Here is a 19,055-nt window from a genome sequence, read left to right as displayed (position 1 = left end):
GTGCGTGTGTGTTTTATCTCTCCAGTTAGAGAATAAGCACCCTGAGGGTATTTCTCCTTTTGGTTCTGTACTCCATATACAAAGCAATGTGATTTAGTCGAAAGGGGATCTGATTCTATAGCTGGCTCTGCCACTAATTTGATAAGATATTTCAAACCATTCCCTTCACTTTTCTGCACTGTACTTTATTTGTATAAATGAGAGGAGTTTCACTAGAGTAATCTCAGAGGTCTTTGGAAGTGATAATATCCTATAATTCACTGGCTGACTATCAGAATAGTTGGTTAACTGATACTTCTATTTGCATTTGAAAGAAACAATTTGAAAAATATGATCTGGTGTTAGTTACTTATTACCCAGCTTAATGTTATTGTAAGGTTCAGGCGGTCGCCAAGCAGGATCAGAGAGAAATAAGGTTGGAGAGAAGGTGGGGCCAGATGGTCCCAGTAGCAAGTATTTGTGGATGCGGGACTGAGAAGACTAAAGATATGTTTGAAAAGCTTTTGCACAAAGGTGACAAGTGAAGCTGTGGGAGTCTGTATTTCTGAGATTGAGTACAGAGAACAGAGCCAAGGTTAGAACTTTCAAGAGAATCTATCTATATTTAGAGGGCAACTGGAAGAAAAGAACCTAGAGAAGAATATTTGAGTATAGAGAACTCTAGTAAATTTTAATGACAAAGGAAGTTTAGAGAGAAAAGCATCCCAAGAGGGAGGCAGTGATAATAGTATCAAATACTGCAGGAAGGTTAAGGAGGGTGAGCACTGAAAGAAGCCAGGCGCCCTTGCCTTGGTTCCTGAGGTCAGTAATGACATCCGGAGAGTGGTATCGGTAGAGTAGTTGAAGGTGGAATTCAGTATGTTGTTAATAATGCCGAGATAGATTCAGCAACTCACGGCTGAGTTCCTGCTAACTGTCCAGTGTGGTGTAAAGCCTGTGCATTAACACACACGCATGTGCACACACGCTTTCCAAAGGAGACCAGATGGGATAAAATGGAGAGCATGGGAGGAAAGACTGGCCTTGAACCTGAGAAGAGACATGTCATCCATCATCTAAGGGAGAAAGAGTTGGTTTGCATGTAGATAAATTTGCTGAGAGAGGGGCAAGAAGTTGAGACAGTTCATGCCTCATTATCTCAGTTTTTTTCATTCATACTAGATTATTGTTGCTAAAACGTTATATAGACCATGTTGACATATTAGTTGATTTAACATATATTAATAAATCCATTGGATTTTTCTCTTATTTTCCTTTGCTGTGTAGTGTTGCATACTGTTAACTATTGGTTTTTAAAACACTCTTCTTGGCTTTCACTAAACTTTTCTTTTGATTTTTCCATCTATTTTTTTCTATACTTCTACCTCTCTACTTCTGCTTCTCAGTCTCTATTTTGTGAAAATAAATGTAATTCCATTCACTAAATCTCACATCTCTTTTTGCTGTATATGCTGTTCCTAGGTTACATGACTCAGTGTTGTGGATTTAGCTAAATAAATGTAGCTGTAACCTCTCCAGGAAATGTGAAAACTGGAAAAGTTTTGTGTTGCCACTTACTTGATAAACACATTCACGTAGGTATTTTGTGAGAACCTCAGATTCAACATCATCATCAACATCAAAATCTAGTGCATATTTCCACATACTTCATTCAAACTTTTTCTTCTGTATTTCCTATTTTTGTCATTTTGTGGCCTATTTCAGTTGTCCATTAAGACCTAATTCAGTAACATATTAACTAAGTTTCTGTAGAATTTCCCCCCCCCCCATCAATGCTTCCTAACTCCAACAGAATATATGACACTTCTTCTTAGAAATGTTTGATGGCCTCCCACTGTCTCCAGAATGGAGTCTGAGCTTTTCATATCCAGGTTTCTTCATGAAACATAGTTCAGCCTTTCTTGCCTCCACCCCTGCCGTGACCCACAGAGCCGGTCACATCGGCGTCTCCAAGTCATCTGTTTATTTATGCTGTTCTCTGTCTTTGATGTTTTCCCTCTTCCACTCTACCATCAGATCCTAACAGGCCAGTGTCCCTCAGAAACGACCCATCTTTTAGGTCGGCCTCAACCTTTCCCAGTCACATTGAATCTTTTCTTCCTTTATTGTCCTATAGTATTTTTTAACTGCCCTTAAAGCATTCATCACAATCAATTCCTAAGCAGTTAAATGGGCGTTTGCTTTTCCCGTGAGGCTACAGTTTAGGAGCACATGGAAGATTGCTGTATCCCATATGTTGTCACAGTGCAGTCATCCAGCCCTGAGTAAGCAATAGCTCAACACTGCGCCAATGAATGAAAGAATGAATGAACGAATGAACGAATGAACAAATGCATGGCCGGGTAAAATCTGACTGAAATCTTCTGGCCTACTAGTATATGAGGTCCCCTGAGGCCACCTCAATCTTAAAATTTCAAGATGGAACTCTCAGCTCACCATTCTACCTCTTTTTCTTTTTTGCTATTTTGGCACACTGGTTTCTGAGTCAGCAAGACTTGGAATCATATTTTGACCCTTCTCTCTCCCTTTCTCATCATGTCGAGTTCTTTGCCAAGTTCTATTGATTCTGTCTCCATGGTGTCCCTTGCATCCACTCGTATTTCATTTTTACTGCTCGCTTAAGCCCTCAGTTCCTCTGACTTGGGGAGGTCTCCTAATAGATTTTCCTGCCCTTATCATCTGTTCTTATCATCTGTTCTTTGACCTGTTCTTAAAATAATCTTTGTAATAGGGGCGCCTGGGTGGCTCAGTCATTAAGTGTCTGCCTTCGGCTCGGATCATGATCCCAGGGTCCTGGGATGGAGCCCCACATCGGGCTCCCTGCTCCGTGGGAAGTCTGCTTCTCCCGCTCCCCCTGCTTGTGTTCCCTCTCTTTCTGTCTCTCTCTCTATCAAATAAATAAATAAAATCTTTTAAAAAAAATCTAATAAAAACTTTCAGTAGCTTCTCATTGCTTTCACAACAAAATATCTAAATATCCATGTATTTGTCATGACCTTCTACAGTCTAATCAAAACCTGTTTCAGGGGCGCCTGGGTGGCTCAGTCATTAAGCGTCTGCCTTTGGCTCAGGTCATGATCCCAGGGTCCTGGGATCGAGTCCCACATCAGGCTCCTTGCTCAGCGGGGAGCCTGCTTCTCCCTCTGCCGCTCCCTGCCACTCTGCCTACTTGTGATTCCTCTCTCTCTCTCTGTGTCAAATAAATAAATAAAATCTTTAAAAAAAACCCAAAAAAACCCAAAACCTGTTTCAGGCTTATCTCTGATTGTGTGTTATAAGTATCCTGAACTCCAACCAAAGTGGTCTATGTCTTGCAATAACTTTAATATCCCCTAATTTCTCACTTCTTTGGATTTTTTCATGCTGTTTCTTTGCTTAGTGAAATTGTTGAGAAGGTGTTGAACCTCTTCTATATTTTGGCTAACCTCAGATACCATCTCTTTCATAAAACCTTCTTCAAGCCCATAAATTAAAGCTGTATGTGAATTTTTCAATTCCAGACCTCTAAGTGCTTTATTTCTCTCTCGTTCATTTTTTTAAGATTTTATTTATTTATTTGTCAGAGAGAGAGAGAGAGAGAGCAAGAGCGCACAAGCAGGGGGAGCAGCAGAGGGAGAAGCAGTTTCCCTGCTGAGCAAGGAGCCTGATGCGGGACTCGATCCCAGGACCCTGAGCCAAAGGCAGACGCTTAATCGACTGAGTCCCCCAGGTGTCCCTCTCATTTATTTTTCATATTCTGCATTGTGGTGTATATGCGTGTGTGTGTGTGTATGTGTGTGTGTGTACTTAAGTACATTGGAGTAAAAAGTCAGCAGAGGCAGAAAGCCTGTTATCTCTATCTTTAGGAGTTCCTAAAACAGTAGGATCTTGAGTATAGTGGGTGCTCAAGAGTATTGATTACTCTTCACCTGAGATATGAGATAACCCAAACCATATGCTAGTGAAAGGAGATAAGAATTTATAGTATCAGAACTGAGAAAAGAGCATTTAAAATTTTTTAAAATATTTTTTTTACAATTGAATCATTAGTAATCACAGAAGCCAGATGGCTAGGGATTAAGGAGTGAGTGGGTATTGAGAAAATGGAGCCAGTGAGGATAGATGCTTTGTTATGATGTGTAAGGTGACAAACCTTGTAAGAAATGGAATATGATCTGTAGATTTGGAAAGAGACTTGTGAAGGAAAACCACAGGTGGTGTTTGAAGGAAAAATGACTGTGCTGTCAGAGATCCAAGTGCCAGAATTACTCCAAATCATACATTTTCATTTTTCACCTTGGCGGAGGAGTACTCCAGATGAGTCAGGCCTCTGAAGCTAATACTAAGTTTCAGTGGCCTAAGGTCACAAGGTTAGAATACATGTGCACACCGTAGAGTAAAAAGCCTTGTAAACATGACCATGTTGGGGACTGGCAAGGGTGATGTTCCCAAGTCAATTGAGTTTATATTTCTCTGTTCCAGTTCAATGTGATGAAATTATTTAGAGAGAAGATTTACTGAGCCAGTCATATATATATTTTTTTAGGGGGTCTCTTCCCTTAATTATTATACATATATATTTTAAATGTAATAAATTTGAAAAAGAATCATTACTTAGCTAAATTAGAATATTTTTCCAGTACATTTTAAAAGATCTAGTTTCTGGTAAAATCACTTAATATGAAAACAATAAAAATATTTAAAGAAATTGTAGCTTATATTTCTTGGTAGGATGTCATTTCTGTTTACCTATAACCAGGGGTGTTGAATTTACACAGTGTTAGCCCAGAGCTCCTGAAATAAGTGTAGCTATTGGGTTTAGTTTCCCTTTGACTTTATTATACACAAATATTCTCTTAAAGACTTTATTGTAAGAAATAAAATATTAGAATATTTCTATTTAGTCTGAATCTTAACTTCATATTTAAGACTAAGGCTGTGATTATAGAATTAGAAAATATAGATAGATACACATACACTTTGTGGACAATTTAATTTTTCAGTATTTATTTAGATACTGTATGGATATAACGAAAGGTAGAATACTCATTTCAGAAGCGCTAGACTACATTGAACTAAAAGGGGCGCCTGGGTGGCTCAGTCAGTTAAGTGTCTGCCTTCGGCTCAGGTCATCTGAGGGTCCTGGGATTGAGCCCCATGTTGGGCTCCCTGCTCAGTGGGGAGTCTGCTTCTCTTTCTCCTTCTGATCCTCCCCTGCTCATGTGCACGTGCTCTCTCTCTCTCAAATAAATAAATAAAATCTTAAAAATAAAGGGGGGGGGAATCATCTAGGCCAGGGTTCTTAACCTGAAAGTCCCTGACATTGTAAACAAATCAGAGAATAGCTTTGAGATTCTCAAAGAGGTAGAGGACCACCAAAAAGCACCACTAAAATAGTCTAATTGTTACTTTTCACAGATAATGAAACTGTAACGGGGAATGGGGAGTAAGTCATTTGGCCAAGGATACTGCTGTTAGCTCGATAGGACTAAAATCCTCGTTTTTCAATTCCCAACTATTAACCATCCCAATGTGGAAATAACACATAGCCCAAAACCAATTCCCAGCAGTTAACGATTATTTGTCATTCACTTAAGACATAATCTCTTTAAAGAAATATTTGCCCCAGTGTGCTAAGAAGTGTTTAAGTGGAAATGGGACACTATGATGTATAAAATAATATATGCAGAGTAACTCCAGATGGCAAATGAGATCATTTATCTTCCTCTATCCTTGTTCTGATCCCTCCCTCCCTTTACCAAGTTTCTTTTTAATTTTGTCTTGGATATTCTAGTCATGGCCTCTGATGATTTTGATTAGAATAATCCAATCTTTTGATCATTCTCATTCATTCTTTCACTCATTAATTACTTCAACAAATATTTCCTGAGTGGTCCTGGGAACAGAATGGTGAGCAAAATTGACATGGTTCCTTCTTTCTTGAAGTGTGTGGTTTTAGGGGACATAGATGTTAATCAAACATTTGTAAAGAAAAGTAAGAACAGGATTTCTTTCTTTTCTTTCTTTTTTTTTTAAGATTTTATTTATTTGACAGAGAGAGACACAGCGAGAGAGGGAACACAAGCAGGGGGAGTGGGAGAAGGAGAAGCAGGCTTCTTGTGGAGCAGGGAGTCCGACGTGGGGCTTGATCCCAGGACCCTGGGATCATGACCTGAGCTGAAGGCAGACCCTTAATGACTGAGCCACCTAGGCACCCCAGAACAGGATTTCTTAGGTAGAAAGAACTAAAAACACAAAGTGCTATGAGCCAACAACTACTGAGGGATCTGGTCAGATTTCCCTGAAGAGGTGATGTTTCAGCTGAAAACTTAAGAAGGAGTTTGGCATAACCATGCTCCCTGCAGAAGGGCCAACATGTTTAAGGATCTCAAAGAAGACCAGTGTGATGGAACTGAGGAAAAGCAAGGGAGAGAGAGATGTATAAGAGGAAGCTGGAGAAGGAGGTGGGGAGCAGATCCTGTAATGATTTGAAGGCTATTTGAGGTAAGAGGAAGTGGAAAGCCATTGGAGGATTTCTAGCAGGGGGATGACATTGACTGGTTTGGACTTTTTGGCCATTATGAATAACGCTGCTGTGAACATTCATGTACATTATGTATATTCATGTGTTCTTTTGTGTGGACATACTTTTAATTTCTCTTGGGAATATATTTAGGAGTGGAATTGCTGGGTCATTTGGAAGTTCTGTTTCATATTTAAAGAACTGCCAGGCTGTTCTCCAAAGTGGCTCTTATCATTTTACAGCCCTACCAGCAGTGTAGGAGGGTCCCAATTTCTCCGTATCTTTGCTGACATTTGTTATTATATATCTTTTTAATTGTAGCCACCCTAGGCGGCATGGAGTGTTATCTTACTGTGAGCCCCTTGCCTTTTCCTAGCAAGGCTTTTAAGCCTGGCATTTAGGATTCTCAGTGGTCTGGCACCAGGCTACCTTTTTGTCCTTTTATCCACTTAATTTGAGTAAACTACTCATTGTCCACAAAATATGCCCTATACTTTCCCAAGCTGTTTTTTAAAATTTCTTTTCGTGTATGCATATGCTTATAATATACAATGCCCCGACCTGTGCCTCACAATCTTTAAAGACCCAACTAGTTTTTTTTCTGTCTTCTTCATTTTATCACATTGAGCCATATGGAATAGTTGATATTTGACCATTTTACCTGTAGAAGTAGCAATTTTAAATGCTTCATTTTAATGTATTTCTTGCCTTCCTCTAAACCTGAAATTACTTCCATTTCCTTTGAGCCTTTTCTCCTAGTACTTGTTTGTACCTCTCATGGTATTAGTGATGTGCTGATGTGGTATGAGGTCTCTTACAGGACTGAAATCTCAAGGGCGGAGGCTATTCTATAACCCAGTGTTTTGTACATAGTAAGGGTTTGGTAATTGTTAACTTTCTTTAAAAGGAGTATGTGTACTGTATAATGAATCAATTTGAACAAAACAAATCAATGTAAACATAGGATATCCATATATACATAACTGTAACTGAATACACATGCAAAGATGTTGGGATGCCTAGATTTACTGGAAGGATCCAGTAAGAATAACTTAAGACTGGTTTCTCGTGGAAAATGAACCTTCAACAGAAGACTTAGTTAAAAACCACAGTTGGTCAGAAAAGACATTTAGAGAGTAAATTAAAAGATATTCAAAGTAGAAGGTGGGAAGAGTCTGATTCTCATGACCAGTGGCAAGGAAGAGCTTTGTATAGCGTTAGTGAATGTAAGCGTGGGCTAGAATTATGTATGGTGGAGAGCCCTGACACTCTGAAAGCCATGATGATGAGATTTAATTTGATTTGGAGGCCATGGGGTGCCTGTATAAGCACCTTAGTCATACTAAATGCAAGTGCTAAGGATTTGTTGGAGTGATGCTTGAGGAAAATTATGCTTGTAGATTTGAAAATATAGCAAGGACAGATGAGACTAACATCTCTGAAGTGAATGTAGGTAGGAGCTGGCCCTGGCTTTTTCAGCCAAGTTTTATTGCTAGAATGACACATGAAAATGGGAAATAAAAATTATATTCAATGTGAAAGAAAAGGGAGGAAGAAAGGAAACTACAAACTGTTTCTTCTTGGAAACTAGTTTGTGCTTTGGAGTATCTATTAAGTTGAGGTAAGCAGTTCTGGGAAATGTAGTTCTCTGGAAAACAAAAATAGGCCAAATGAATGAATATTCATTGTCTACTCACAGTTTTCTCAGAGAAGTGTTTTTCTTCTTATTTACCTACTCTGGATCTGGACAATGCTGGCTCTTCACTTACTAGCTGTGTGACTTTGGGCAAGTTACTCAACATTCTCTTTCTAGAGCACTTAAAGCTGTTTTTAAGAAATTGGGAGAAAAGCCCAGGGTCACAGATTTCTTGTTTGATGATGTCAGAACTATAACCTAGGGCAATTGTATTTTCATCTAGTGGTATTTTTGTCTTCCACCGCTGCTTTTTTTTTTTTCCCACCACTGCTTTTAAGACTGCTGCTTTTCAACAGCTTGGTCGTTGAGTTCAAATAAATACTGAGTTCTTAAAATTACTAGTATTTTTTTCTTTTTTTAAGATTCTAAAGCTATTATATTTTTAAAGAAAAAATTTTTTTAAAGATTTTATTTATTTATTTGTCAGAGAGAGAGCGAGCGACCACAAGCAGGGGTAGCTGCAGGCAGAGGGAGAAGCAGGCTCCTTGCTGAGCAAGGAGCCCGATGCAGGATTTGATCCCAGGACTCTGGGATCATGACCTGAGCTGAAGGCAGACGCCCAGCCGACTGAGCCACCCAGGCGCCCCTAAAGAAATTTTCAAGTGTACACAAAAGAGAGAGTTGTACAATAATCCTCTAATGACCCATCACCCACACTGAATAGTTTGTCGTATTTGCTTTATCTCTTTTCCTTGTTCTTTTTTTTCCTGAACTATTTTGAAGCAAATCATGTCTTTTCATTCCTACATACTTCAGTGCACATATTTAAGAAGTAGGGGCGCCTGGGTGGCTCAGTTGGTTAAGCAACTGCCTTTGGCTCAGGTCATGATCCCAGGGTCATGGGATCAAGCCCCGCATCGGGCTCCTTGCTCAGTGGGAAGCCTGCTTCTCTTTCTCCCTCTGCCGCTCCCCCTGCTTGTGCTCTCCTGCTCTGTCTCTGTCAAATAAATAAATAAAATCTTAAAAATAAATAAATAAAATAAAAAGTAAAAGCATTTTTTTTTTTTTTTTTTTTTTTTACATAATCTCATAATCACACCTGATAGAATTAGGAACAGTTCTTTTTATTATGTAATGCTCCTCCATACCACAGGATGGCGTAACCAACAATAATTTATTTCTCCCAGTTCTGGTGGCTGCGAAGTCGAAGATTAAGTTGCCAGACAATTCCGTTCCTAATGAGGTCTTTCTTTGACTGGTTTGCAGATGGCTATCTTCTTGCTATGTCCTCGAATGGCCTTTCCTCTTTCCTAGGTGCATTCATTGTTGGGGGGGGTGGATTGGGGAGGGAAGGAATTGGGGGAAAAGGGGAGGCAGGCTTTTTCTCTCTTCTTCCCATAGGGCCACTAATCTTATTGGATTAGCAACCCCACCATTATGACCTCATTTAACCTTAATTACCTCCTAAAAGCCTGTCTCCAATTATAGTCACATTGGGGGTTAGAACTTCAACATAGGAATTTGGGGTGGGGGGCCACCTGGGTAGCTCAGTTGGTTAAGCTTCTGCCTTCGGCTCAGGTCATGATCTCAGGGTCCTGGTATCCAGCCCAGATTGGCTCCTGCTCAGCAGGAAGTCTGCTTCTCCCTCTCCTCCCCACTCGTGCTCTCTCTCGCAATCTCTGTCCCTCTCAAATAAATAAAATCTTTAAAAAAAGAATTTGGGGTGGGGGCATAATTCAGTCCATAGCAATGACAGACTTCATTTTTAAATGGCATTCACAGTGGGACATCTGGGTGGCTTAGTCAGTTAAGTGTCCTTGATTCTTGATCTCGGCTCAGTTCTTAATCTCAGCATCGTGAGTTCAAGCCCCGCATTGGGCTGCACACTGGCTGTGGAATCTACTTAAAAAAAAAAAAAAAAAAAGGCATTCATAGTGCCAAGACACATGCTTCTATAATGATGATAATATTCATTTTTCTAATACTGCTAACATAATACTGTCCAAGAGACATAATAACTTCTTATTTTGTAAATACCAGGTCTTTAATTGTAGTTCTTGTGGTTTTTTCCCCTTTAGTAAATCTTTGGTTACAGTCACTGGGGGAGATTTATATTCTCATTTGTAATATGTCACAGCAGAAATAGTATTAATAAGAGGTGACACAGCAGCTTTGCCATTATAAGTATTTATGCAGCTAATCTGACTTGGGGGATAATACATGTGAAGTAATATTCATTTGTTATAAATAATAACTAACACATGTGCCAGATATTCTTTTTTCAGACACTTTCCGTGTTTTATTGAGAGCAACAAGGGGAAATGATCTGTGGTAAAGAAAGAATCTTGGAATAGTATACAATAGTATACAATATTGTTATATTAGACAGTAACAATATAAGAGGGGGAGCTTGTAGATGATTAAATGCAATAAAGTATACGGTTATTATAAAAATACATAAAAATATATCCAGTGTACAGTAAAGGAAGAGTCATGCCTACAAGATGAATAGAGGCAAAGAGGGCATGGAAGTCTATGAAGGACACTGCAGACAACGTCAGCAGGGGTAGCAAAGGAACAGAGGTGTGAAATGGCTAGAAGAAATAGGGAATCTGCAAGCCATTCCCAATGGCTTCAGGTGAGTTGAAGCTACAGCTAGTTATGTAGAACAAGGGCCAGATCATGGAAGACTTCAAGCGTTATGCTAAGGAGTTTGGGCTCAATTTGGGAAGGATTGAGGAATTACTGAAAATTTAAGTTGGGGGAATGATATTATCAGATCTCTGTTTTTGAAGGATCACTTTGGTATTGGTTTGGGGTGATATATTGGATGAGTAGGAGAAAGGAGACAGGTGATTTGCTGTAGTCCAGGTAAGAGGTGTTGAATTAAGGCAGTAAAAATTAGGAGGGAAAAATGGATGCATTCAAAGTGATAGGGAGGTGGACTCTATAGGACTTTGGATTAATTGGTTGTGATGGGTTGCTGAACACTGCCTAGCTCATGTTTCTAACTGTGAGTCTTAAGCGGTCCCAGTTTGAAGATTTCTTCCATTATAGCTAAGCTTTAGCACAGAGATGATAGATAGTTATATTGATACAAATTTAGGGATTAGCAGAGCAGTGATGGCCAATGGATAAGAAATAAGGATGCTGAAGGTTTGCCAAAGAGATTATAAAATATTACTATACATTTCAGGTAAGATAGGTAGAGAAGTGAGAGGGAGAAGGAGAGCAAAGAAGCATGAAGGATAATGACCAGTTGAGGGGCTGAGGGATGATTTGTCTCCAGCGTGTTGAAGATTAGATGAAGGAAAAGTTAAGAAAAGTGAGATATTTGGAAAGGATACCATCTGTCTGTAGACAGGGATTGGTTTCCTTGAGTTTAAGATTATAGACACTGTGAGTAGTTCCCAGAAATGATGAAGTCCAGGGTATGACCACAGAAGCACATTGCTGATGTGGGAATGTGGGTGAGGGGTGTAGGAACTGAGGAATTTTGAGATAGGTGGTTGCTGGTTTATCCTTGTGGATATTAAAATTCCCATGATGATAGCTTTGGAGCAGAGAGAAGCTTTGGAGAAGAGAAAGTCAGACAACTGAAAAAGTCCTTAATGAGTGAGTGAGGAGTAATTAAAAGGTAGGTGGATAACAGTAACAGGGAAGCTGTAGATGCAAATGCCAGGAGGAGGAGGAGGAGGAGTCAGTCTTTTACATATGAAGATGGAAAAGTAATACTAGTGTGGAAACGTGAGAGTGGAGCTGGGGAAGTGCTATTTTCACCTTTGGGTTTAAGATGCTGGAGAAGAGTCTCCTTTAGAAAAGGCTACAGGGGAGTGGGTTCCTGGGAGGAGGGGTCAACTGAGGCAGAGAGGTGGAGGGAAAATTCCGTTGAAGATGTGAGGCATTTGAGTCACTCTGAAGTAAAGATTCTGGTGTAAAGGTTAGGAAGAGTTAGTAGCTGAAAGAAGACCTGAGCAGGGAAAATAGGTGGAGGAAGCATAGACAAGAAGGTCTGGCATTTTTGCAGAGAGGCTCAGGATGACCAGGATAGGAGGAATGTTTGGACTGACTGCCTTGAAGTTTGTGGGCCTAGGGAAAGTGAGGACCAAAGTAGTATTGGTTACTTAATGAGGTTAGCAGACTGCAGTCTTTGCTCTGAGTTCAAATGCCTTGCCAGTTACAAGGTTCTTATCCTCTAGCAGTTTATAATTTAAAAAAGAGGTGGCCATGTAACCCAAGATCTCTGGTCTAATGTGGCAAGTGTTAGGTGTAATTATAGAGTATAGGCAGAAGTCTGTGAAAGTGCAGAGGAATGAGAGGTTAGTTCTAGCTGGAACAGCAGGGGAGGACTTTTTGGAAAGCTTGCTTTTTAACTGGGTCTTAAAGAGTCGGTAGGATGTTAATAAATAGATGGGGATAAAGAGGCATTCTGTTTTGGAATGGCATGAGCAAAGGTGTGCATTCAGGGAAATACAGAGCTTGTTTGTGGAATGGTTCATAAAAGATCAACATAGAGAGTTTGACCTCAACATAAGCAAGGGAGCAGTGGAAAAGAGTGGTGGACATTAGGTTGTATTATACCAGTGGCCCGTGGCGATCAGAAGCATGCACAGAGCGCATCTGACAGAAGGAAAAAACAACTGAAAATAGAGCTCTGCTTTCTAGGGTGTCTGTGGCCACCTCCATTCTGGCCATAAAGGGCAGCACTTCCTGTTTATACCAGGAGAACTTTGAATAGTTCTCCTGTGGTGTGTATGTGTATGTGTATGTCTGCCATCATCACAAGAACAGCCCTAGGATATACCCTGGCCCTATCTCTTCCAGTCTCTCCTTGCTTGCCTGGGGTTTAAAACCTTTTGTAAACTGGTTACATTGAACTACACATCAGTGCTTCTTCACATATAACACGGTGGATTATAATATCTACTACCCATGTTTATGCATGTCTGGAAAGAGAAGTTAATAATTAAAAACTATTTGCCACATTTATGCTTGAAGGACTGAATCTTTGAATCCGAAACTGCAAGTTATTAATTACAGAACCTGGTTTTGTTTGTTATTTCCCTTAGATATATTTACTTCATACTTTGACTTTAAAGAACCCTTTGGTTTTTCAGTGGGACATGCTATTATATCTTCTCTGTCAAAATTATTTTTTCTAAGTAATACGCTACCCATAATTACACATTGTGTTTTATTGCCTTTAATTTTGTCTTCTCTCAGAAGGTCATATGTATAACAAGTAGTATTGCACATGTGAACTTGTCCAAAGTAGACTTTATGAGGTGCTGGTTGCCATATCATTTAGAATTGTTTGGCTATACAGAATATAAAACTCTATTACAGTGATTTTAAAAATTGAACTTCAGGGGTGCCTGGGTGGCTCAGTTGGTTAAGCATCTGACTCTTGGTTTTGGCTCAGGTCATGATCCTCATAGGTGGTGAGATCGAGCCCTGCATCGGGCTCCATGCTCAGCGGGGAGTCTGCTTGAAGATTCTTTCCCTCTGCACCCTCTCTCCACTTGTGCATACCTTCTACCTCTCTCTCTCTCTCTCTCTCTCATAAATAAATAAATCTTAAAAAAATTGAACTTCATTTTTTTACATAAAAAAATCCCATAAGTAGGGAGTTGGTGTGGATTCAACTGCTCAGTGATACCATGAGGACTTACGTTCTTCCTGTTATTTGGCTCCCTGTTCTTAGCAGGCCAGCATGTTGGTCACGTTTACAAGATGGCTACAGTATTTCTAAGCTTTACGTTCTTGTTCCAGTCAAGAGAAAGTGGGAAAGGTTAAGGGCTAACCTGCTGTTCCTGCTCACCTTTATTACGAAAATAAAAAGTTTCCGTAACTATTAACATAGTTCCTTTTAAATCTCATTGACCATAGTTGTGTCACATGGTTCTCCCAACCACAGGGGAGCCAAAAGGAGGCATGTCATGTTGGGCTGGGCACCAAACTGCCCTAATCAAAGTCAGGGAGAAAAAAGAGGTATGTATGCATATGGAGTAGGCAACAAATAATGTCTCTCAAAGTACTGTGCCAATTGATTATTTTACCTGTTATTTTAACACAGATGGCATTTAATTAGTAAGAAGTTGGCTACAACAACAAAACAGAAAAAAGAAGAAAGGGAGAAAACATTCTCTGTCAGTTTCTCTATACTTACATTACAAAACTAGATAATAGAATTTCTTATGACTGCTCCTTTGTGTAGTATTATTATATGTTGTTGGGTATAAACAAATAACAACTACAGTCATACCTTGAAATAGTTAATAAAATAAATATATGTTTGCATTTGAAAAAAATGTTACAAAGTGTTCTAATTGTAATACTGTTTTTAATCCATTTAAATGAATTTCTTTTGGGAGAGATGATTTTCACGTTGTATGAATATATAAAAACATTTTGCAGGGTGCCTGAGTGGCTCAGTTGGTTAAGCATCTGCCTTCAGCTCAGGTCATGATCCCAGGGTCCTGGGATTGAGCCCTGTATCGGGCTCCCTCCTCCAGGGGAAGCCTGCTTCTCCCTCTGCCTTTGCCTGCCACTGCCCCTGCTTGTGCTTTCTCTCTTTCTCTGTCAAATAAATAAAAAAAAAAATCTTAAAAAAAAAACCCCAAACATTCTGCAGATGGCATGATCTTATAAATGGAGAACTGTAAAGGCTCTACCGAGAAACTGTTACAACTAATAAACAAATTCAGGAAAGTTGCAGGATACAAAAATCAACATGCAGAAATCAGTTGTGTTTCTATATACTAACAACAAATCCTCCAAAAAAGAAATTAAGAAAACAATTCCATTGTAGTAGCATCAGAAAGAGTAAAATACTTAGGAACAGATTTAACCAAGGAGGTTAAAAACTTGTGCAAACTATAAAACTATGATGGAAGAAACTGAAGGCATAAATCAATGGAAAATTATGCTGTGTTAATGGAGTAGAAGAACTAATCATAAGATGTCCATGCTGACCAAAGTGATCTACAGATTCAACGCATTCTCTGAAGATTCCAGTAGCATTTTTCATAGAAAAAAACAATCCTAAAATCATTGTGGTAACGCAAAAGACCCCAAATAGCTAAAGCAGTCTTGAACATGAAGAACAAAGTGGGAGGCATCATACTTCCCATCTTCAAACTATATTTCGAAGCTGTAGTGATCAAAACAGTATGGTACTGGCATAAAAAGACACATAGATCAGTGGAATAGGATAGAGAGCCCAGAAATAAAACCACACATACACAGTTAACTTGTCTTTGAAAAGGGTGGCAAGAATGTACAGTGGTTTCGGTAAAAATGGATATCCGCATGCAAAAGGATGAAATTGAACCCTGATGTTGCGCCATACACACAAATCAAACCAAAATGGATTAAACATTTAAGTGTGAGGCCTGAATCTGTAAACATCCTAGAGGAAAACAGGAAAATCTCCTTGGCGTTGGTCTCGAGAACGGTTTCTTGGGTCTGACACCATAGCATGGCAACAGAAGCAAAAGTAAACTGGTGGGACTATGTCAAGCTAAAAGGTTTCTCTACAGCAAACGAAACAACAAAATGAAAAAGGGACTACGGAATATGAGAAAATACTTTCAAACCATAGATCTGAAAAGGGGGAAATGGAGAGATACTGAGCAAAAGGGACAAAGTGTTAGATACAAAGTGAATAGTTCCAGGGACCTAATGTATAGCATGGTGACTGTTGTGAGTAATACTGTATCATATACTTGAACTTGCCAAAAGAGGATCTCAGATTTTCTCCCCCCGCCAAAAAAAGGTAATGATGTGAGGTGATGGATGTTTACGTTAGCTTGGTTGCGGTACTCATTTCATGGTGTATACGTATATCAAAACATCATGTTGTACACCTTCATGTGTCCTACACAGTTCGGCTTTAACAGTCACACTCCAGTAAAGCTTAAAAATGGAACAAGAGAAAATGAAGTGACAATTTCTTTTGGAGGAGATGATTTTCACAGTGTATAAATAATTTAGTTATTGTTACAGGCAGGTTTATGGTGGACAAATTTTAAAACAATCTGGTTTTTAAGTGTCACATCTCAAGATGGATTATTTTATCAAAATCTAATGAAAAAATTTTGACTTTGGGGGTGAGGAAGACTTTCAGTATGTTGGGAATGGAGCTTTAGAAAAATATATTTTTTAATTAGAACTTTAAACTTCAAAGTGTCTGAGATTTTTCCACCCCTTTTTTTTTTTACTTTAAATAATTTTAAATTTGTTTTACTGATAAAAGGAAATGATGTAAATCATTCAGTTTGTGGCATAGGTATATTGTCACTATGTTTTGGAATTTAACAAACCTAATACATGTTAACAGTATACATAGGGACTGTGGTAGATTTTGTGGAAAATGAAGACACAGTTCTCCCTTTTGGGGTAATTGGGGTAATTTAATTAAATTGTGATTACTTAATTATTTAATGGAAGAAGTAGGTATTTAAGACAGGCTTATATAGAATTTGATTTAGTGGAAAGATATAAGTGCAAAGACAAGCTCATCTTTCTATAGCTTCTGTCCTTCTGCTTCTCTAGCCCTGTTGAACTCTTTGTAGTTTCTCAAGTGTTCTGGGCTCTTTGATTATTCTGTATCTTTGCAGTGCTTTTTGTTTGTATGTTTTTAGAATTCCCTTACTTGTTTGTCAGCTTGGCAATTTCCTGTCTTCCAAGACTGTTCAAAGAACATCTTCTCTGTGAAATCTTCCCTGAACTTCCTGGGTAAAGTTGGGTTCTTCCTTTTCCTTTCTCCCACAGTGCATTCTCTCTGTTTCTGTCTCTGTCTCTGTCTCTCTCTCTGTGTTTGTAGTGTGTTAACCTCGAAAGTAAAACGGTCAGTTACATTACCAGCAAAATGGATTTATGGAATAACAGAATTGCAATTTGAGACATGCAAGTTATGGCAAAACCATAGGCAAGTCCAGAGAACAAAGGATGACTCTTTTATGTGGAAAAGGGGGCATTCAGAGAAGCAGTTATAAACTTCGTGTTATAAACACAAAGCCCATTGGACTAAACTGGGTGTTTGAAGTGTAGTGGCTTTATTTGGCTGAGTTGTGACAGTCTCTTTGGCTGGGCTGTTGCCAGGCAAGGAGAAAATCTTCCTCCTACTGGAGTAGTAAAATACAGGCTTCTTCCTGTTGGGAATGCAGAGGGCTGCAAAGAATAGTAGGGTGTGAGAGTTCCCCCTTCTTGCCTCCTGACTATTTTTTTTTTTTAAGATTTTTTTAAATTTATTTTTTTGACAGAGACACAGCGAGAGAGGGAACACAAGCAGGGGGAGTGGGAGAGCGCGAGAGAGAAGCAGGCTTCCCGCTGAGCAGGGAGCCCCATGCGGGGCTCGATCCCAGGACACCGGGATCATGACCTGAGCTGAAGGCAGACGCTTAACGACTGAGCCACCCAGGCGCCCCGCCTCCTGACTATTTTAAAGGGGGCTTCCTTTATTCAGTTTCACAGGGCTTAGTATCATTATCACAACACACCATTTATTGATTTGTCTGTCTCTGCCACAGTTTGTGAGCTTCATGAACATGAGGGCTAAGTTATATCATAAGTATCTCCAAATCCTAGTGCCTGGTGTAATGGTTTTATATATTGGATCATTCAGTGAGTGGTCATTGGATGAATGAATGGATGGTTGAATAAAGAGAAAGAATTAGCCCAGAGTTTATTCAGGAGTACTGGGGAAGTCTGTCCAGAGGGAATGTGGTGAGAATACTTAACCCTGCAGGTATGGAGAGTTTGTAATTTATTCGTATTTAGAGATAGGCTTGAGCAGGCAAAGTAGGACTGTTGGCAATGGAAGTTTTAATAAACAATGGAGTCATAATTAGTAAAAATTCTGACATTGTTCTTTAAAGCCCCCATTGTTGAAACACCTTGCTTTTGTATTTTGTAGTGCTTCCACGTCTCATTCAGAGAATTCAGTGCATACAAAATCAGCGTCTGTAGTATCATCGGACTCCATTTCAACTTCTGCAGACAACTTTTCTCCTGATTTGAGGGTACGTACGCTATTTGATGTATTGTTTGTTAGCTGTTTGTGGCCGACACTGTGAACATAGCCTGGCACTAAGTAAGCAGGAGATCTTGATGGAGTCGTCTCCCAAGACTTACGTCTCTATAAAATAGCCCAGAACAGGTCAGCAGATTTGGAAATCTTATTTATTTGTAAACGAAAAGTGTGTAATTCATTTCTAAGTTTGATAACTTTGAAGTTCTTTACAAAAAGATAATGGGTTTTGTTGTGGTATAAAAGATTTTCATGATTACTCCCATAATGATGGCCGCTAATAGCTAACCTTTTTTGGGTACTTACCATGTCCCGAGTGTTGTTCTAAGTCCTGTAATGAAATATCTCTTGTAATACTTTTTCCAGTTCTACGAAGTAGAGACTATTTTCATCACCATTCTAGGGATAATAATAACTCATAGAGATTAATAACATGTCCAAAGTCTCATCACTAATAAATTCTCTAGCTAATCTAGCTCACGTAGTCCAGTTCTGGAGCTAAGTCACTTAAATATTGTACTATAGTTGCTACACATCTCATTATAGTTTAAATATTCTTGTATTTGTTCAAGGTCTTGTTGCTATGAAATTAACCGCACCAGTGATATCCTGTAGCACTTTGTATGTTTTTGGATTCATCTGCCTTTCTAGAGCTGCTTATCTTTGAATGATGGAGAAAATGAATTTCATGTGCAGTGCTAACCCTTAAACCTTAGAGTCTTTTTATCCTGACAAAGTGGCTGCTTTCCCAGTGGTTATACTTTCACAATTTTAATGAGAACATTGTTTATATTCATGAAGTCATTTGCTGTTGAGCATATACTGAGAATGTATCTTTTTCTTGTGTTTCATTTTCAAAACAGAATCCAACAAATATAAGAATA

At 39.1% G+C, this 19,055-nt stretch overlaps 1 protein-coding gene across 3 annotated transcripts in view; it reads left to right on the top strand.

The window, feature by feature from the left end:
• MTMR2 (myotubularin related protein 2) overlaps window positions 1-19,055 on the top strand; it is a 117,033-nt gene that overhangs the window by 26,081 nt on the left and 71,897 nt on the right. For all 3 annotated transcript variants that reach the window (XM_064577178.1, XM_064577179.1, XM_064577180.1), the window contains one exon: window positions 18,058-18,163. In XM_064577178.1, coding sequence (XP_064433248.1) covers window positions 18,058-18,163 — 106 coding nt within the window. The remainder of the gene's footprint in view (window positions 1-18,057; window positions 18,164-19,055) is intronic.

The sequence above is a fragment of the Mirounga angustirostris genome, unplaced genomic scaffold (genome assembly GCF_029215605.1).
Source record: "Mirounga angustirostris isolate CCGP_5_RB_7025 unplaced genomic scaffold, mMirAng1.0.hap1 SCAF_13, whole genome shotgun sequence".
Classification (NCBI taxonomy): Eukaryota; Metazoa; Chordata; class Mammalia; order Carnivora; family Phocidae; genus Mirounga; species Mirounga angustirostris.
This window is presented reverse-complemented; position numbering and strand designations above follow the sequence as displayed.